Below are 18,444 nucleotides of genomic sequence, written 5' to 3' on the forward strand. Positions count from 1 at the left end.
AACAAGGAGTTGGGCTGCCGTCCTGTCATAGCGTTGTAGTGCCCTCCTGCCTCTCCGGAATGACATTTATCCTTGTGACAAAAGAAAAAAAGGAAAAAAAAAAAAAAAAAGGCAGCTGCTTAGGGTGGTAGTTCTGATTTCACTGATGCGGTCTGAGTAATTGGTGTATTTTACCTTGTGGAGAGCACCGGTTTGGATCTATGCGTTATTGTGGATATAGGATTGCACGTTTTGGAAGAACAACTGTCGGAGAAGGTGGTTCCAATCTCAAACTGTTTTTCTCCTCAGGTCATGTAGAAGAGCAGATTTAATGTGAAGATGGGACTGTTGGTGTTTATGCGTAACCTGCTGCTAGCCCTCTGCCTCTTTCTGGTACTGGGATTTCTGTACTATTCTGCTTGGAAGTTGCACCTTCTCAGATGGGAAGATTCAAGTAAGTATGAACACTGCATAGCTGTTTCTGGGCTCCCTAAAATGTCTGTCAAATAGTTGCAATAGTACTGATGTGGTTCTGATTTAGCAGTATTAGAGGGATGTGATTAAGCCAAATCAAATGCTGGAGCTTTTAGTGTGCTTAAGGGGTTGAGTTTGTGATTACCTAATGCTCTTATGGTTTTACTTTTATTACTGGTTGCAAAAGCAGGTTCACGCTTTATAAATCTAGTATTAGAGACTTCAGTTCTTAGAATATTCAGTGTTAGTTTATGATTCCTAATTGTCAAAGTAAAGAGTTTGTGTGCTCAGGCTTTTGTTCCCTGAATCTTTCTGTACATTTAAAAATATTTAAGACATGTTTTTTTCCTCTGATAGATCTTGATTTTCTTCTATAATTATATATGCTGGTTATCTCATCGTTTTACTTTGTCCTTCAGAAATCTTCCATGTTATTGTCTACCAGCTGTCTCTCATCTAAAAGGATGTCTCTCAACCTTTTTAAGTCCAAAGAGACATCTGACCTCATTGAATACAATCTGAGGATTGTACTGTGCAGTAGTGCCATAGGAGGTTTTAGTTGTGATGAGATATTAGGCTGAGGTTTGATTACTCAGGTACTGCTCTTATTTTTGCTTGTATGGATTGCTTGCTTGTTTCCACGTGAAAATTGTCTATTGAAAATACAAAACCAAGAAAACAATTCTCTTCTCTACCCTCCTGCCCGAAACACAAGCCAGCCTTCTTTGCAGCTGTTCCATGGGCTGTTTCAGATATCTCACAGCCAACCGTTACTCCCTGGATCAGCAGCTGAGAAACACTGATCCAGAAGGATTGTTTTTCTGTCCAACAAAAAGCCATCAGTCAAATTCAGTCTTTGCAGAATGTGCGTTTCTATATATGCCGCTGGAGGTTCCTACTGCAAGGCTTATTAAATTTAATATTTTTCTACCTCTGCATGCTCTGTATCTGTTGCTATGTGCTCTAAGAAGTTTTGCATGATGACAGATGGTGGCTTGGATTTGACATTTGCACTGGTGCGGTGATTTTGACAGGACTGCTAGAACTTGTAGAGTTCTTATACTAGAACATGTATTGTAAAACTGAATTTGTAAAATGAGATGCATAGTGTCTTTCTGAGCAGGGATTCTTGCTTCATGTTTGTGCTTCAGCGAGGGAGTCCAAAATCCTGATTATGACCTTCCGAAAACTAGCACTTTTGTCGTTGAGGTATAGAAAATGCTTCCTGCATGAGAATAAGTACAGAATGTCGTTAAAAGAACAGTTTTGCCATATCTGCTACCACATGATGATCTGCCATCTGATTAGCCACCCGCCATCGTTTTCTTCCTTCATACCACCAGAAATTGTGTTGGGACTTTCCAGGGCCTGCAAAAAAAATCCTTCAGGCCACAACTTGTATATGGCTTTGTTAAATGTGGAGGAGCAGCTTTGTGTTTATGTGCCGTATACCAGGGTGCTGGGCTGGGTTCTAAATTTCTTCAGGTTTTGTCTCTTTGGGTTTTGTGCCTTTAGTCTTGTGTGCCATTTGTTATCTTACGCCATGTCAGTCACTGGGAAGTTTTGTGGTAACTGTGCCTTGTGATGCAGTGTTGCAAATCTATATGCAAACATTGCAGTTTTCTATAAATGGAACACTTTTACCTGGAAAGGTGGCTTTTAAGTTGCAGCCTAGTTAGAGTAATTTCTGTTGAGCATACTGGCTGCTTTTGAGTACCCTGGATGTTGACAGGAGCACCGTGAGGTGATGTCACAGACGTTTTGTTAGGTATGTGTCTCCTTTTTTTCTAATCTTGTGTGCAAAATGTGTTCTTCGTTTATTCTTGGAAGTTACGTTGCTTGCATTAAGCTTCTTCACACGTAAAAGTAATGATGCTAGTTTGGAGATTTAGCTTATTGGTCTTTATCAGCTGTCACAATTGATACAGGTTGTACTATTGTCCTTTTTCTTCTAGACACTTTGGTGGATTGTATCTTAAATATCAGATAGTTCTTTGAAATATTAGTGTAAACATCAGTCTAGTGTAAGAGGGCAAAATTTTGTGTGATTACTTTTGAAAACAGTTAAGGTGGTACCAGTTTTCAGTTGATCTTCAGAGTTTTGTATGTATCAAAAAATGTTTTATTTGTTGTGTAATTTTACACATAAGGAACTTATGCAGATTTAAAATACAAATTTAAAAGCCCATAGTGGGAAACTTGGTATGAAGAGTTAATGTTAAGCTTCTATAAATAAGTGTTTGGAAGTTAACAAATGACAGAATTGAAGTTGGTCGTTTAAGCATGATTAGGCTTCCTTGAGCATATGTGATACAATACAATGTATAATGGTGCAATTATACTTTGTTTTCTGAAGGGGAGCCTTGCTTAGTTCAGTGCACAAGTCAGGTGGTGCTTGATAGCTGTTTGTGATTTTATTTCCTGAATTGTGATTCGGTGTGTGACCTTGTAAATTTCCTTAAATTGATATGGAAATGCTGATGTCCCCAAAGGCAAAACTAAGTTAGATGTGTTAATTTTGAGGTGCTTAATAGTCTAATTTTATGTTTGTTATCTTCTTATTAAAGTATTTTCTGTTTTCTTGTGACCAGTGTCTTTATTCTGTGTAATAGTGACTCCCTAGCTGCAGCAGTCACATTCATCTTTTCTCTGTTCTGTTCGTCATGCTAGAGGATGTGTGAAACTAGGCTGATCCTGACATCTGAGACCCTTGCAATCTCTTCAGAGATTGGTTTTAGTAAACTTGACACCTGTACTTAATATTGGATATAAAGCAATTTGCCATAGAGTATGGTGAAAAATACTTGATCTTACTTGCTGTTTGTGTGTTTGTCACTTCACGTTTCAGAAAATGTGTGTGTATGTTGTTGTTGGGGGGGAATTTGAATGGTAACTCTGTAAGGAATCTAGTCATGCTGAGACTTCGATGTTTGTATATTTAGTTGCTAAAGTAAATTAATAGTTAAAACAATTTGTTTATTTGTACTTCTGACACCTCCAAGAAAGGAAGCTAAACTTCTGAATAGATTGAAAGGTACACGTTGATGTTTCTCTTACCATCTCTATTTTTTAAATCCGTCCGCCTTTTTAAGATTGTTCTCCTTACTGTGTGACTCTACACCTTGCTAAAACACAAAGAAGAATAAGAAAGAGTTAATTCTGTAAGGCTTATCTTTCCTGTGACAAGAGTAGATTGAATTCAGCTAATGTGAACTAATTAAGGTTGAATTAAGTTCAACTGCTTCTTCCATTCAAGACAAACCTCCAGTGACTGCTACCCCTCTCTCATCCTTTTAGTGAGTATCCTGACTGGCTGCTCTTCCCTGAGCCCTGTTTCATGTCGGTGGCAATATGTTACTAGTTCTCAGAGCAGTAGCAAAGTCCAAAAAAGTGATGTGTAACACTGTGTGAATGCAGGAGGGCCTTTGAGTTCTGGTGATTGTTAGAGTATATGAGCAGTGTTTAGGACAGAGGTAAGCTTTCCTTTTTCTTTTTTCTTTCCTGATTTCTGTAATGCAGCTTCAGTCTGTGACAGTAGCGGTAAGAGATGTACACTGACCTTCCTTGCACATTCTTCCCAAACAGGCAATAATGACAGGTGCCGCAGCCCTCTGAGTGTTGAGTTGCATGGAGGTGTGCGAAGCACATAGAATTGGTAATGTGATGTGGAGACAAACAAGGAAATAAGAAGTTTGGTATCAGGATTAGCTGTCCTGTACATTCTAGAAGGACCTTGCAGCAGCAGATTAATTTTAACTGTGTTCATTATGTTTCTGGACACTGAGTTGTCAGGGAACTCTTAACATAGTGATGATTGTGTTAGGAGCAGGTTTTGAGGGTCTGAGACTCGCACTGCGCCTTTTTCCTAACAACTCCCTATCCTGTCCCTTCCACCTTCCCTGATGCATTTGACTCTGAGGAGGAAGGAAGATGTTATCTGTATGAGTGTGAAGAGGACAGCACATGGGAAGGTGCCCTGTTATCTTTGAAAAGTACAATGTGAGATGGGGTTTGGCTGACAGCTTCTCTTAGATTTGCTTTATCAGCTTGGAGGAATGCACTTTTACCCATGATAGAATATAGTAAAGTTAAGATTTAATACTAATGTTTGTTACTTAACCTGGTATGTGTATAGCTGATTTTGCAACTTAAAAATGAATGCGTTCTAAGGAGGGAATGATTCCATTAAAAAATGTCCTGGCTATGGAAATATTGAACTCATTCCCCCAAGGTAGCTTTTGTTTTTTTTCCTTGCTTCTTAAAGTATTGAAATATACTTAGGACAAGGACAGTGTGATGCTATTTTCCTGTTCTGTAGTGTATTTCTATCTACGTTAGCATTGAATTAATTTAAGGGAATATATACTCCAGGTACTTTTGCCAAAACCCAAGTTAATACAATTTGTAGCTGTAGATTTTGAGCCTGTCCGTTTGAATGTGGTTTTTGAAACATCTCCAGGTATATTCTGTTGATGTCTACATAAAGAAATCAAGTCACTACTCTGTCATTTGTTGCTCCATGTTATTTTCAACTCTAATTCTGGAAAGGTAGCCAAAGAAATAAAGCTCTGGGAAGAGATTTTTCTGAAGATATTTCAGAACCCTTATCTTTTTTTTTTTTTTTTTAAATGTCTGTTTCCATGGGAACTGAGGAGACATAAACAGGCAAAACTGACTCACTTCTGGTTGCAGGTTTTGAGTCTGCTTGCATTTCCATGGAAACCAGTCTTGCAGCAGAAAAAGGCTAAATTCATCAAAAGCAATCAAACCTTTATCTTTAATATAAATACTGGTTTCTCTCTTTCAAAGTGAAGTGGTATTTCTGTCAGTTCTCCATTAGGGACTAAAAATGTATTGAAGAAATGGATCTTTTTACAAGGATTTGGAATGCGCGTAGCCTTTTTCATGTGGCTAAAGCCTCATGGTATGTGTGATTGTATGTAGTGTGGGTACAACTGTTGTATCTTGAGTTACTGGGGGTGTCATTTGTTTTATGTTATGGCAGTGGATCTTGCACACGTCTGACTTCTTTTCATTCTCTTGTTTAAAGAAAAACAAATGAAAAGACATTCAGTCAGTGTGTGAGCAACTAGGCCACGGAGAAAAACTTGTCCCTTTTGTGGAGAGAGGCATGTAATAGTTTTGTGTTCAGACCCTCCTCTCTGGGAGTTACTGTCCTACTTGCCTTTGCCAGAAGAAGGAAAAGCAGGAGTACTCCTATAAAAAATAACGTCTCTGGGCCAGATTTATGCATTGGGAGCATAAATCTCTGATGAAAGTGGTTTGAGTTAAGCTGGCTGAATTTATGGTTAGGTGGATGAGGGAGCATATCCTTTTTACTGTAGGCAGTCGCTGTTACGACTCGTGGCAAGCAAATGGTGATGGTAACAGTTTCTGTTGCTCTGTATCTATGGCCTTAGCCTTGGGGGTGGTGGGTGGTGGTGGTGTGTTCTTTACCGTAGACGTTATTGCTGTTGCTGCTGCTCCCCAGGCTGAAAAGCCTGAGAGACTTTAAGCTTGTGGGCATTAGCTTCCTTTTTTTTTTTTTTTAAAAAAAAAAAAAATAATTTTGGACTGTGTTATGCAGCAGTGTAAGTTTCCTGAAACAGTTGCTTTTTTGCTTTGCAGGAAGAGACTGGGAACAGGACTGAGATGGATTGTTGCGAATTCACTAATGTTTGAGTTATTATAACTTCAAAGTTTATTTCATCTACTCAGCTGTTCTGTAGACTCTGCTAGTGCTGTACTTATTGCACCAAAATTGAGAAGAAATGTTCAGAAAGTTCTCATAACATGAATCAGATACAGATTTAAGGAATCTCATGCTTTAGGGATTTGAGGATCACAATGATGCTTTTTGAAGTGTTAAAAATAGAAAGTAATGTTATCGAGGCAGCAGTGAGTATTAGAAACAAAGATGTAAAAATAGGAGTTAAAACAACAGTTGTCTCTTAAAATATCTTACCTTTTCTAAGAACTCTCCTGTTGGGCTGAAATGTTCCACTTGTGTTCAGCTTGAAACTGGAAACTTTAGTGTGCTAACTATGGTGGATGCTTCTGTTATCTGTGAGGAACACAGGAAAATGGATGTAGTGCCCAGAAATTGTTAACTGCTGCTCAAGTTACTTTGTGCTCCCTGTTAACCTGCTAGACTAAGGAGCACGGCTAAACTTAAACTCCTGCAACTCAGGACATTCAGTTGTGGTAGTGTCTTCCACAGCTGTAATTGTGCCAGCTACTTTTTGCTTGGCTGGAGACAGATGTGCACATTTCCAATTTTTCTTGCTCTGGCTTTTTGGTGCAACCACACAGAGCTACCTGCCCTTTCCACCAGAGGCAGCTGCCTATCTGCCAGCCAGGACAGAAGAGACAGTCGACTCAGTGAATATGAATCAGAACTTTTAAGGTCTATGAAAGAGTTAAAAACAAAATAAGAAAAATTCACGAGTGCCTCTCTGTCTTTTAGAAGACGGCACTGCACAAGGCAGGCCGAAGAAATAGGGAAATGAATGCGCTTCATTTTTTCTGACCTGGTACTGTGTATTTAGGGAAATACCCGACATTACTTTACCAACTTGCTGGCTGTTCTAGAGCCCCTACTGTCTCTTCAGGAATTTCTAGTGCTGCTGTAATGTTAACAGTGCAGACAAAACTCTGCTGGAGCAATGAGAAATGATGCATGACAGAGCCGTTGAGGGAGGGAGTAAGCATAATGTTGCCTCATCCTTGGGATTTCTCCAGAGGAGGAAAACTCCCTCAATGCTTTTCAGGCTTTAGGAACCTATAGGGGCAGGTTTAGTGAAGGGCATTAAGAGCATAGCACCCTAAGCACTTTGTGAATTGAGGAGTAACTGTAATGCTGTATTTGTACTCATCTTTAATCTGTCTTCTTTTGAGCTTTTTCAGCCCTGGGTTACTGTTTTAGTTCTGAGCTAATGTTGACTTTTAACCAAGATAGGTGCAAAATACTTCTCTGTCCCCCTACACACAGCTGGGCCTTAGTTTTGCATCCTAAAATAGTAAGGTGCTCTTGCTTCTCTGGACAAACAGCAGACTTGTTGCTGTTTGAGACCCTGTTCAAGCCTTTTTATTTCTCCCTCTTCCTCTTTGTGTGGCTGGCTGATGGGTGCAGTTGAGGAGCTTGCCCAGTTTAAAACAGTGTGGTTTTATTTGTTTCGCTCAGTTCACCTTAACCTGACTTAGTGTTTCACTCGCTTCACTTGCTCAACTTTTGTGCATTTTGTCCCTGTTCCCCCAGGTTTGGGAAGAGTATGTTCCTGTGACTTTTGATACGTGGATTTGAGATAGTGTTCCTAAGGGGCAGCACTCAGTGTTTTACATGCATCTGAAGCTGTGTCCTCCGATACAGTTTTTCAGAGGTCAAAGTCAGCAGCTTTCTGTATTCTGGAAGGTACAATGCAGTGAAAGCACTTCACCTCTCTTAGCAATTGCTCTGCAGCTGACTGCTTTCAGAGGTGAAAGGAATTATTCATCTCAGCTGACTGTGAACCCCTTAGGAATGAGTTCAGCTGGAAACAATACCTCCCTGTGAGGACCATCTCATCTGCATTAGTAAGTGGTTCTCTGCCTTTCCTCCATCTTGTCACTGTACATCCTTTTGGTGCGCAAAGCATGCACCTCTGACCTGTAGCCATTGCAGCAGTGGCTATTATGCCTTATATATGACCAGCCTTAATGGAAGCTCCACCCTATCTCTCGGTTGATAGAATGCACACATGGACTTTCTCCATCAGCTTTAATATAGGCAGGCTGGCTTTGGGCACCTTTAATGCTCCTGTCAGTTCTGCTGATGGTGGGGTAGTGACTTCTGGCGCAAAGGAGATAATGTGATTTGTCTTGAGTTGGACAGCTGTTCCTGCTGTGATCTTCTGACCATGGCCTTAGTACTGATTCTAACCATGTCTGTCGCACTTCGGGATGATTTTTCCTAGATTGTTATCTTCTGCCAACCTTTTTAGTGCTCTTGTCGCTATAACATCTAATTTTTTCTTATTGCAGTCTGGGTTTGCATCACAGTGTCAGGCTGAGGCAATAAAACAGCCAGGCCTGGGTATGACTTGCAAGGACAAGTACAATTGGGTCATGAGGTATAGCTCCATATGAATTATGTATCTGTTCTGCATTTCAGAAGGAATGTAATTGTGCACCCAGGCATCAAGCAAAAAGTAATTTGTACTGCCTATGAGTATCTTGAATAGATGTTTGAACCTGAGCTAGCCGATTTCAGGTGGTTACTCCTTCATGGCACCACATGATTATCTTGCTCTCGTATGCATTGCTTTCTTGAGGAAGTAATAGCGTGTGAGAATAGTGCCAAAATTGTAGTCAGGTACAGAAACTACAGTATGTTTCTTAACTCGTGCTTGGTATTTTGAATAACCATATGCCTAGACAATCCAAGATAGATTATCTATATGTCTATATCTATCTGAGGATCAGAATTCAGCATTTCTTGCTTTGTTAAAAAATAAAATTAAAATTAACTGGTTTTGAGAGCTTATAAACATGTATGTTTCTTGCCTCTGTAACTGTTTTCAGACGATGTTAGTATCCCTCCTACTTTAACTCAGTCTGTGTTACAGCATGTAATTTTTTCTCGGTTATTATCCTGTGACTTTCAGTGTTAGGGACACTGAAATGTGAGGTTCATCTGAGCTACAACAATATAGTAAATATGCCCCTTAATAGCTCCTGGAACAAAAAGGGTTAACACAGTGTAACCACAGAAAAGTTTACCCTGTATCTGTTCTAGCTACAGTGACTATGCTGTTCTGAGGAGTGTCTTTGTTCAAAACATTATGCGCAGATGCATGTATGCTTTAAAAAAAGTAGCGAAAATGAGATGGCACAGAAATCAATGAAAGTTGAGCTTTCCCAACAGGTAAGTAGCTGATGGCTTCCTACGTAGGTATGAAGGCTTACTCTAAATAAATGTTGACAAATGCCACAATTTATAAGTACAATTGTATCTTTTTATCTTTGTTAGAAATTAATCAATCTCAGAATAGCTTTAATGCTATATAAATAATGCTTTTCAGCTGTGAATGTGTCTAGAGACCCTAATAAAAAAAATGTACTGAGACACATTTCTTAGGGTGGTGATAATTTAGATAGACTTGACTCAGGAAGGCAGAGGAAGCTGAAGCACGGGAAAGTGAAATTATTTTGTGTTACACAGCAGCTCAAGGGCAGAGCTATGAATTGAATAAAATCTCAGGGTTCTTGGTCCACTGTCCAGTTGGCCAAATGAGGCTCACTGTTGTGTAATTATGCATTCTGCATCTGCATAGTTCAGGAGAACAGTAAGATGCTGAAGTTGCTTGGTTGGGGCAGACATGATCTGCTGATATTTGTAAAAACACAGCAGTATTTCAAAGTACTGTATTGATAATAACAAAACTCGTGATGGTCTGCATGGGCAGTGCTAGTGGCTTGATGTAAGTACTGTAATTAGGGTATGGTGTGGCTAGTGTAAGTTGCTGCTCGAAGTTGCCTAAGATGCATCTGTGCAAGTGCCTTAAGAACTAAGTGTACAACCTGAACAGTTGTGAATGCTGGTTTAGGGTTTTTCAGCCTTCAGACTTACCTCATCAAAGGCACTGTACTTCATGCTTTTCAGCTGCATTAATACCGCAACCGCCTTTTTGTTTTTAAAGATAGTATTTTTGTTATAATGGAAAAGCGTGATTTTGCTCTCTATACTTAAACGCAGAACTCTTTTCTTCTATTTAAACTTTAAAAAAAATTATGTTCAGGCACAGACTAAGCTTCTAGAATTTCTGCTTAAAGGATGAAAAACTGAGCTTTTGAAAAGAGGGGAATAATGGAACAGTTCAGGCAGATTTAACCATAGCAATCACTCATGCTCTAGGTATAATTAGAAATCTAATTACTGTGAATTTAGTTGCTAAGATTTTTCTGCCTTTTGAGGCTTGTCCCACACAATTCTGTCAGGCTCCAAATAGAGCACAGGCAGTTCTCCATTTTACTGCTAGGAAATTAGTAATGCTGCTCTGTTGTGTTAGCACATATTTGTGTTGCCATATTCTCTGTTTAGAAGTGCCTTGTCTGACCATTGTAAAGGCTTTTATTATTTTTAAATATGATTCATTATAACATTAATTTCTATATATTTGAGTTCAGAGCTTTTGTGTTTGGGTCCAGTACTTCATTAGAAGCAGAAGCCTGAGTTAATACAATGTAAAGACTGCAAATTGAATTCCAGTGAAAAAATGTGTTAATTCTGATTGAATTTTCTAAATTTGCCTCATATTTAAGGATGCTTCAGCTGTAGTTTGAATATTTCTAAACTTCTGAAAGATAAGTTTGCACATGGAAAAATGGGCCTTATTTGTATTATAAAAATAGGAAAGCATCAGTACTGTGTAATAATATGTTACTTCTGCGTGCTGCATACTTTGTTTCCCACAAAGTTAGTTTTGTAATTACAGCATCTTGTATTATTTGAGAAATAGTTTTTATTCCTCTGAGTAGAGACCATGCTGTTGTATGAAGGGACTGCCTTTAGGCTGGCATTTCCTTACCTTTAAATGCTTGAAGTTTCTTGATGTAGTTACTAAAACTTTTCTTATTTTTTTAAGAAGAACTAAAAATAGCTCAAACTAGTGCTAAGTACTGTTTATGATGTACTCTTCTATGCAAATTACACTTCCTGCTTCAAAGGATGGATGGATGAAGGACTAGAGGAACCTGTTGTCTAGTGATTTGCTGCTCTTCTGATACAGCCTTGATGCAGATGCAGAATTCCTTCTTGTGGTTGAAGGCAAGTATGGCTTCAGAAAATGGCAGTTGAGAAGTGAGAGGAACCATTAGGTGAAGAACGAAAAACTTTGTATTGGGAAGTTCACTCATTTCTAGCAAACTTTATAATTGTAGCATAAAAAGAACTAAGATAAGAAAATTTCCTGTAAAATACTGTAACTTCAGGAAATTAGGGCTACTTTGATTTTATTTAAGACTTAATAGTGTAGCTAAAAGGTTTTAAAAAAAAAAACAAACCACTTGGCTGTGGTGTTAGTTGCTGGCTTTGACGTAATGCTGCACTTGTGTAAGTATACCTTGCTTGGCAGTCGTGTATTTGTACCTTTGCAGGTACGGAATTACTCCGTATGTAGCTTTCCTTATCCTTGTCCCGGTTCATATTGTGATGGTTTCTTTCTTCAAGGACCTGTTTATAAAAATGTTTAAGATTGCTGTATGATTAATTTTTAATTTTTCCATTGTTTGTGTGGAAAAGTCAGACAAAACCTGTAAAACAATTTATGCTGCAGACAGCTTTGCTGCTTATGTGTGGACCAGCTGAATTTGAAGAGTTGTTCACGCTTGTGTCAAAGTGTTTAGTAGATGTGTGATATTTACTGTCAAATCACTCTCCCTGAGAGCTCTATATGATGAAACTATTTGCTATGGTGTCCCTATTACCTCTTCCTGCACGAGCAGGGTTTTTTTTTCTTTTTTACACTTGTCTTTTCTATAGGCAACGATTCTTTTCAAAAGGCACGTTGTGTCCCATGCTTGAAGAAGTGAAAGTTGCATGGGATACTGAGATTTTTTTTTTTTTTAGGAATTAAATTTTTTGCTTGGTTCTCTGATCTAATTTTTTTGGTTAAATGCTTTAGTCTTTGTAAAGACTAAATATTGTGATAGGGTAGGTAAATGTGAAATGCATTCTGGACTTGCTGGACTGGAAAAGTTTCTGCTGAGCCCATGGCTAAGCAGCTTCTGCCCCTCTGAATTGCATTCAGATATGCTGGAAAACTTGTTTGTATAGTGATTTGGACCAGGAAACTGATATAGTGTAAACATACAGAGGCCTTCTCTTCCCTCTCCCTCCGGCTCTTTAGGAAATGGTATTTTTAATCCATACCAGGCAGGCTGACGTGCTTAAACTAGTATTTTTGCTAAAATATTCTTGCAACCACTCAGGTGAAGGATCGAGGTTGAAAGGCTGCGGGTTGTTGAAGCGTGCGGTTATTGCAGGTACCGCGTGAGGGCAGCAGATATCTTCTGCTTCACCAGCACTCCCCTGCCACGTCAAAACCGGTTGCAAGTTGAGTAAGTATCACTTAAAAAATTAAACAACCCACCAACAAAACCCCGAAACAAACCAAAAAGGACGACATTCTTAGTTCCTTTGCAGATACAAAGTGGCAGCTGCCATTCCCTGGGTGACCACTAGTAAACACTATATTAAAAAAACCTTCTATAGAGTCATTTGGTTTTAGAGTAACTTAATTTTGATTAACCTCGCTATTCATATCCAGTCCACTACTGCTGCCAGTAGCTATTTTCATAATCTGATCAAGCCCCATCTTGTGACAACTTTCTGGTTTTGCACCCTGACACTCCTGTTCTGAAGGTCTTTTAGTGCATTATCCTAATAGCTGGATTTTTTTTTTTTTGGTTGAAATTATATGTGTGCCCAGAGAACCTGGGGAGAGTGGGAGATGTAACACAGGGATGTAAGGTTTTTAGTACCATGCTTATGTTATTGCAGAGGGAAGAAAATCTAGACAAATCTAAAATTCTTAGGAAACAAGGCTTTGTTACTTCAGCTGTTTACAGAACAGCTCATGTTATTTGAAGGACTTTTGCTAGTCACAGAGAAAGAAAAAAAATTCTAGCTGTGTAATCTTATCTCAAGGGTTGGTGCTGTGGTGAAAATCTGGATGCTTCTAATGCTGAGATCCTTCTTGCAGTGTTGAAGCTGAGGAGGAGGATAAAGAATGAAAGACACGTTTGATAATTTGAATTGCTTTTCACCAGGTAGAATTTATATGGGAACTAAAGATCAAAAGATGCCGAAGTCCAGGTGATGATGACCTGTTTATAATTTTTAAAACAACTGCTGCTGTTAATTTAATGTACTTCAAAGAGAGAAGCAAAATGAAATTTTTGGGAGACAAGTTTGTGTTAAGCAGCACATCTGTTGTATATCTCTTTTATATTGCATGGCAAAATGGGTACGGGTGAGTTCTGCCCCTCCATCACTGGTAAGTATTGTGTAAGAACAACTGTGTCTGGTCAGACCAGAGGTGCAAGTAGCGTGGTGCCTTAGAAAACTGTCAGTGGGCTTAGCATTTACTGTTGTTCTTCCCATCCCGCTTTCCTATCTTCCTGCAGTGTGTGACCTTTGATTTCCTGAGATAATGTGTTGTTTTTTCATATAATAGTGCCTGCTAAGGTTTTCTGACATAAACTTGTCTGACTACTTTTCAAACCTGTATATAAGCTTCTGCTACCATCTTCCCATGGTATTGAGCTTCACAAACTAATGGTGTTTTGTGAAAAAGCACTCCTAAACCCTAGTTAAAACATGGATGAGATAAGAAGAGGGGGAAATAATTTAGTTCTAGAAACATTTGGTAGAATTGCCCTAAATTAATGGCAAAGTTTTATTTATTTTTTATTATTTTTTTTAAAAAAATAAAGTGATTAAGAAGATAGCGTACTGAGTGTTTTACTCTGGGTAGAGATTACAATGAGAGAATAATAATTTATCTGAGTTCAGAAAATAATTTAATATCTATATAGAGGTTGGAAAAACTAAGAATGTCTGATTACATTTTAGAAAGCCAAATTTGGAAGGAGAATTAATCTTACTTCAAGTTATTAAACTTACTAGGAAAAAAACATATTTTGATTGAAGAGTTTCTTGTAGGATGCCTCAGATGTGATTGAATAGAGAGAGGCATATTCCTTTCCTGTGAATTTTTGCCCTAATCTTGTAGTGGATGTTCTCAAAAGAGGAATTCCTGTGTATTGTTGGCAGGGGAATTCCTATGTATTAACATCTGATGATTTTAGGTTCCAGATCTACCCTTTTAGGAAACCTTTTCCAAGTGTTTCCTATGTTGTAAGCACCTAAAAGATTAAGTGCACATATTGCATTATTTCTTTGAAAGCAACTCCTCTTTGTTAGGTTCACATGTGGTAACTGCTGATACAAAGTCAGGTTGAAGATGAAAGTAGATTTATGCTAGCAAAGCAGGGTTAAATTTGGAATTAGACTTGGGAAATATTCAGAATTAGTCTGTGATTGATGCTGGTCTCTTCTCTTTTACTTTCTTATATCATTGTTTTGAAAATCAGAAAAGCTTAATAATACTCTGTCTTTTGGCTTAGATTGATTCTGAGAAGTAAATTAAGGTTAAGTTGGAGTCACAAATCAATCCCTTCCTGATTTGCTTTTGTAGAAAATTAAGAAGGCAGTGTTTTTCTGGAGCAGAATCTCTTGTCTCTGTGTTTACTCTGTTGTTTAAAACAGAATCCTTTTTGCCTGTCTCTCACCTGAGTTTATATTCATATATTTTTTCTGTGTCCATTTAGCCATTATCACTGCAGACTTAGTAGTAAAAAGAGCACTTTTACTAAATGTAACTGCAGTATACTCTCTTATTTGTGTACACACATGTATAACATGTAAAAAGTGGGGGAAACCCCCCAGTTTTCATCTTGTATTATGTGTCCAAATATAGAAATCTAGAGGAATATACACCTACATTTATTAGTCTAAATATGCCCTGTACTGTCCAATTCTTTCTGGTTTTAAATATATTTCAAAAATTTTCCAGTTTTTTATGAACAGAGCAAGACTTTGCAAAATTATAGGATAACACCAGTTGGAAGGATCGTAAAGAGGTCTCTGTAGTCCAACCTCCTGGTCAAAACACTGTCAGTAAGTAAGACCAGGTCTTTATCCAGTCGGGTTTTGAAAACCTCCAAGAATGGAGACTGCACAACCTCTCTGTACAAACTTTTCCAATGCTTTGCTGCCTTCATAGTGAACAGACTTTTCTTTACATGCAGTCCAAACCTCTCTTGTTTCCACTTACGCCTACTGCTTCTCATTGTCCTGCCATGTGACACTTCGGGAGCCAGGCTCTGTTTTCTTGGTAGTTTTCCTGCAGGTGCTGGTGGGCTGCCCTTTTGCCTCCCCAAAACTTTGTCTTCTGCAGCCTAAACAAGCCTTATTCCCTCAGTCTCTCCTCATAGGTTTAGTGTTAGCACTCTGGTATTTGATCATCTGCTCAATGCGATGCATTAAGACAGGGCTCATTGTCATTTGGAGGGGTTTGTGTTTTTTGGTGGAGGTTTTTGTTTTGTTTTGTTTTTTGGTTGGTGGTGGTTTTTTTGTTATCCTAAACTTTTTTACTGCTTAATGTAAGTTAAGTCGTTCAATATACTTTCTGATATTTCACCTTCTGTTTCAAACAGCTCCTTACTGTTGCATTTGTTGCACTGGAGGTGCGTGGTACCTGTTTTGGAGCTTGCTGAAGAAATGCCAGATCAATGAAGCAGCACTTAACATTGAATGTACGATATTGAATGTATTGAATATACAATAACAATATAGGTAATGCTGTTGATATCACAAAGGCCTTTTGCTTCTCAAGAGGCTGAGGCCAAAAGCAGCTCCTGTTAAGGGAGTATAGAACAGAGGGACGAGTAGAAAAACAGACTTTCAGGCAACAGACACTCTCTCTCAGCAACTTGTTCTGTGGTGCTTCAGTAGAGGAATTTTGCCTAATGTCCAGTCTGCGCCTCCTAATCTGTAAGTTGTGGCCATTGTCACTTCCTTCCCCTGATGGACTCACAGGATGGTATGGGCATTGAGTATGTTTTCCGTATGCCTTTTTTTTTTTTTCTATAAATGTAATCATAGGTAGAAAGTAAAGTCCTGAAGGCAGTGTGAGAAGTGGAGTATTCAAAGATAATCAGAGCTCTCCTGAAATTCCAGAGCTCAGCAGATGAGAAAGTCAATGAGGAAATACAGTGGCTGTTTGTGCAATACTAATTTAGGCTCCAAGTACTTGACGCACAGCTATTTAGTAAGCTCACAATAACAAAGAACTGTTTGGAAGAGGATCGCTGTTACAGGCTGCTGTATAATCAGATGTCAAGGACTGGTGTGAAGATGATGGTTGCAAGGGAGGCCATGCATGTGGTAACTGATTCCCTCTAGAGAAGACAGTGCTACTGAAAATAGCTGAATTGGGTGTGAACTGCGTTTGAACTGCTGGTCCTGCTGCCAGCTATTAATGATAGGCATGTCTGGGTTGTGATTAAAAATGTAGAGATATTTGGAGTGTTGAACACAGGTTTGATCTTCACTGAAGTGACTGCAAATTTGGATTTGCAACCAGTTTCAAGGGGAGTTGGGAGACTGCAATGTGTTGCATCCAAAAGGAGTAGTAGTGCCCCATATGTCTTCCTTGTGTACTTGTGTTTGGTTTCTCTAATCCTTTTGAGCATTTGTATTGCTTATTCTGTCATGTTTCAACTTTCTGGACTTCTTTCTTCAACTCCTCCTAGTTCTGCAGTTTCTGGTGTAGTGCAGATGTTATTTTCCACACTATTGTTGAGGTAGTTTATTTTTTAGTCAGGCGTACACACTAAGCTGTTTAAATCTCTCCCGTGAATTGCTTCATTGATTCAAAACTCCCTGTGGTATAGGAACACTTGAGGTATTCCCTTACTTGTGCCATGTGCACTGGTGGTGACCATAAAGTAGTATGTTGCTGATTCATCTGCCTTTTGAGTCCTTTTAGCCATTGCATGCAATTGTCTGTCTTTCTGCCTGCAGTGATTACACCAACAGTAGTGGTTGTCTGTTTTTGACAGCAGCTCCACTAGTCCTTCAAAGGTGAGATTTCCAAAGCGTGCAATGTGATACTCAATGACAAATACCACAATCTCTTTTCTTTCAGTAAGAGTTGAGAAGTGCGTGTATTCCTCTTCTAAGCTATTTTCTCTTAAAATAACTTTTATCAGTTCCTCCTAGCATGTGCCAGTGTGCACTTCATAAAACATTTTAATTAAGAAACATTATTTCTGGTATTTCCTTTGTCTATGTCTAGCGGGAGCTATTGGGATGAATGTTTCCAGGCAGCTTCATTTTGCATGGATTGCTGGGTGGTTCCCTTCCTACATCCTGTACAGTGTGAAGCCTCATCTCTGGAATGTCTGTCTCGTCCCATAAAGTGTTTGGGGAAACATTTATGTGCTATCATGTTGGGTATAAGTCCCCTGCAATTGCATGTTGGATGCTGTACTCTCAGACAGGGCTGTAAACATATGTATATTAGGAGTTTCATCTTGAAGACAGGAGCAAATCCAAGTTAATAATTTTTAATTTCTCTCTTCCCACATGTTGTTTCTCCACCAAAGCAAATGCTTTTGGCTTCTCTTAAAGGACAGGCTTCAAGTGTCTCGGGCTTCTAGATGAATGCTGGGCAATTGTACCGAGAAAGAAGTTATGTTGCTGTGATTGTCACCATCCTGGGACTTGGGCTGTGTTGAAAAATAACGTGTCTTTTGCTATAAGGCAGAAGCCTCCTTATTGCTGTCCTGATGTTAAAAATGAGTGAAACTTAATTTTTAGATTTTTTTCTTTTAAAAGCACTAACAGGAGAAAGATGTGAGAACAGCAGTCCTGAACAGTCAGTCCTTAGGTAAGGAAGGGATGGTGTTAAGTTCCAAAAATATGTATCTAAGTTTAAAAAAAAAAATTAGTATATATTTTTAACTGCTAAAATTTCACTTACTTTCATATTTATGCTGTGTATCTTGGTGCCATTATCTTGCATTTTTGTACTCCTGGCACTCTTGTTTTTTAGCCCAGACACCTCACTGGCATTAAAAAACAACTGGGAGTGAGCTGGAACTGCAAGGCAATTTCCTTTCCTGTTGAATAACTCTTTAGTTACTTTTAAGACACTTGAGTAAATATTTAATTTGTAAGATGATTGTCCTATGTTTTTTTTAGTGTAGATTAATATACTGTTAATTTTCTTGATTATCTGATCTTAAATATTGCTACTTATTTTTAGAAGCTGTATTTTTTAACAATGGCCACTCAAAGTGTTTTCCTTCATATGAAATTGTAGAAAACAGCCTCAGAAGGAACTGCAGGAGGTCTTTCTCTAGGCATTTAGAAACAATATTTTT

The 18,444-nt window shown here is 38.6% G+C and overlaps 1 protein-coding gene across 9 annotated transcripts in view; it reads left to right on the forward strand.

Moving 5' to 3' along the window:
- The first annotated feature begins 230 nt into the window (after positions 1-230).
- The window catches only part of ST3GAL3 (ST3 beta-galactoside alpha-2,3-sialyltransferase 3), a 210,140-nt gene continuing 191,926 nt past the window's right edge, over positions 231-18,444 (forward strand). For all 9 annotated transcript variants that reach the window (XM_086461948.1, XM_086461949.1, XM_086461954.1 and 6 more), the window contains exon 1: positions 231-433. In XM_086461948.1, the coding sequence (XP_086318074.1) occupies positions 319-433 (115 nt within the window). In that variant the 5' untranslated portion in view covers positions 231-318. The remainder of the gene's footprint in view (positions 434-18,444) is intronic.

This window comes from Leptosomus discolor, chromosome 3 (genome assembly GCF_034619465.1).
Source record: "Leptosomus discolor isolate bLepDis1 chromosome 3, bLepDis1.hap2, whole genome shotgun sequence".
NCBI classification, from domain to species: domain Eukaryota; kingdom Metazoa; phylum Chordata; class Aves; order Leptosomiformes; family Leptosomidae; genus Leptosomus; species Leptosomus discolor.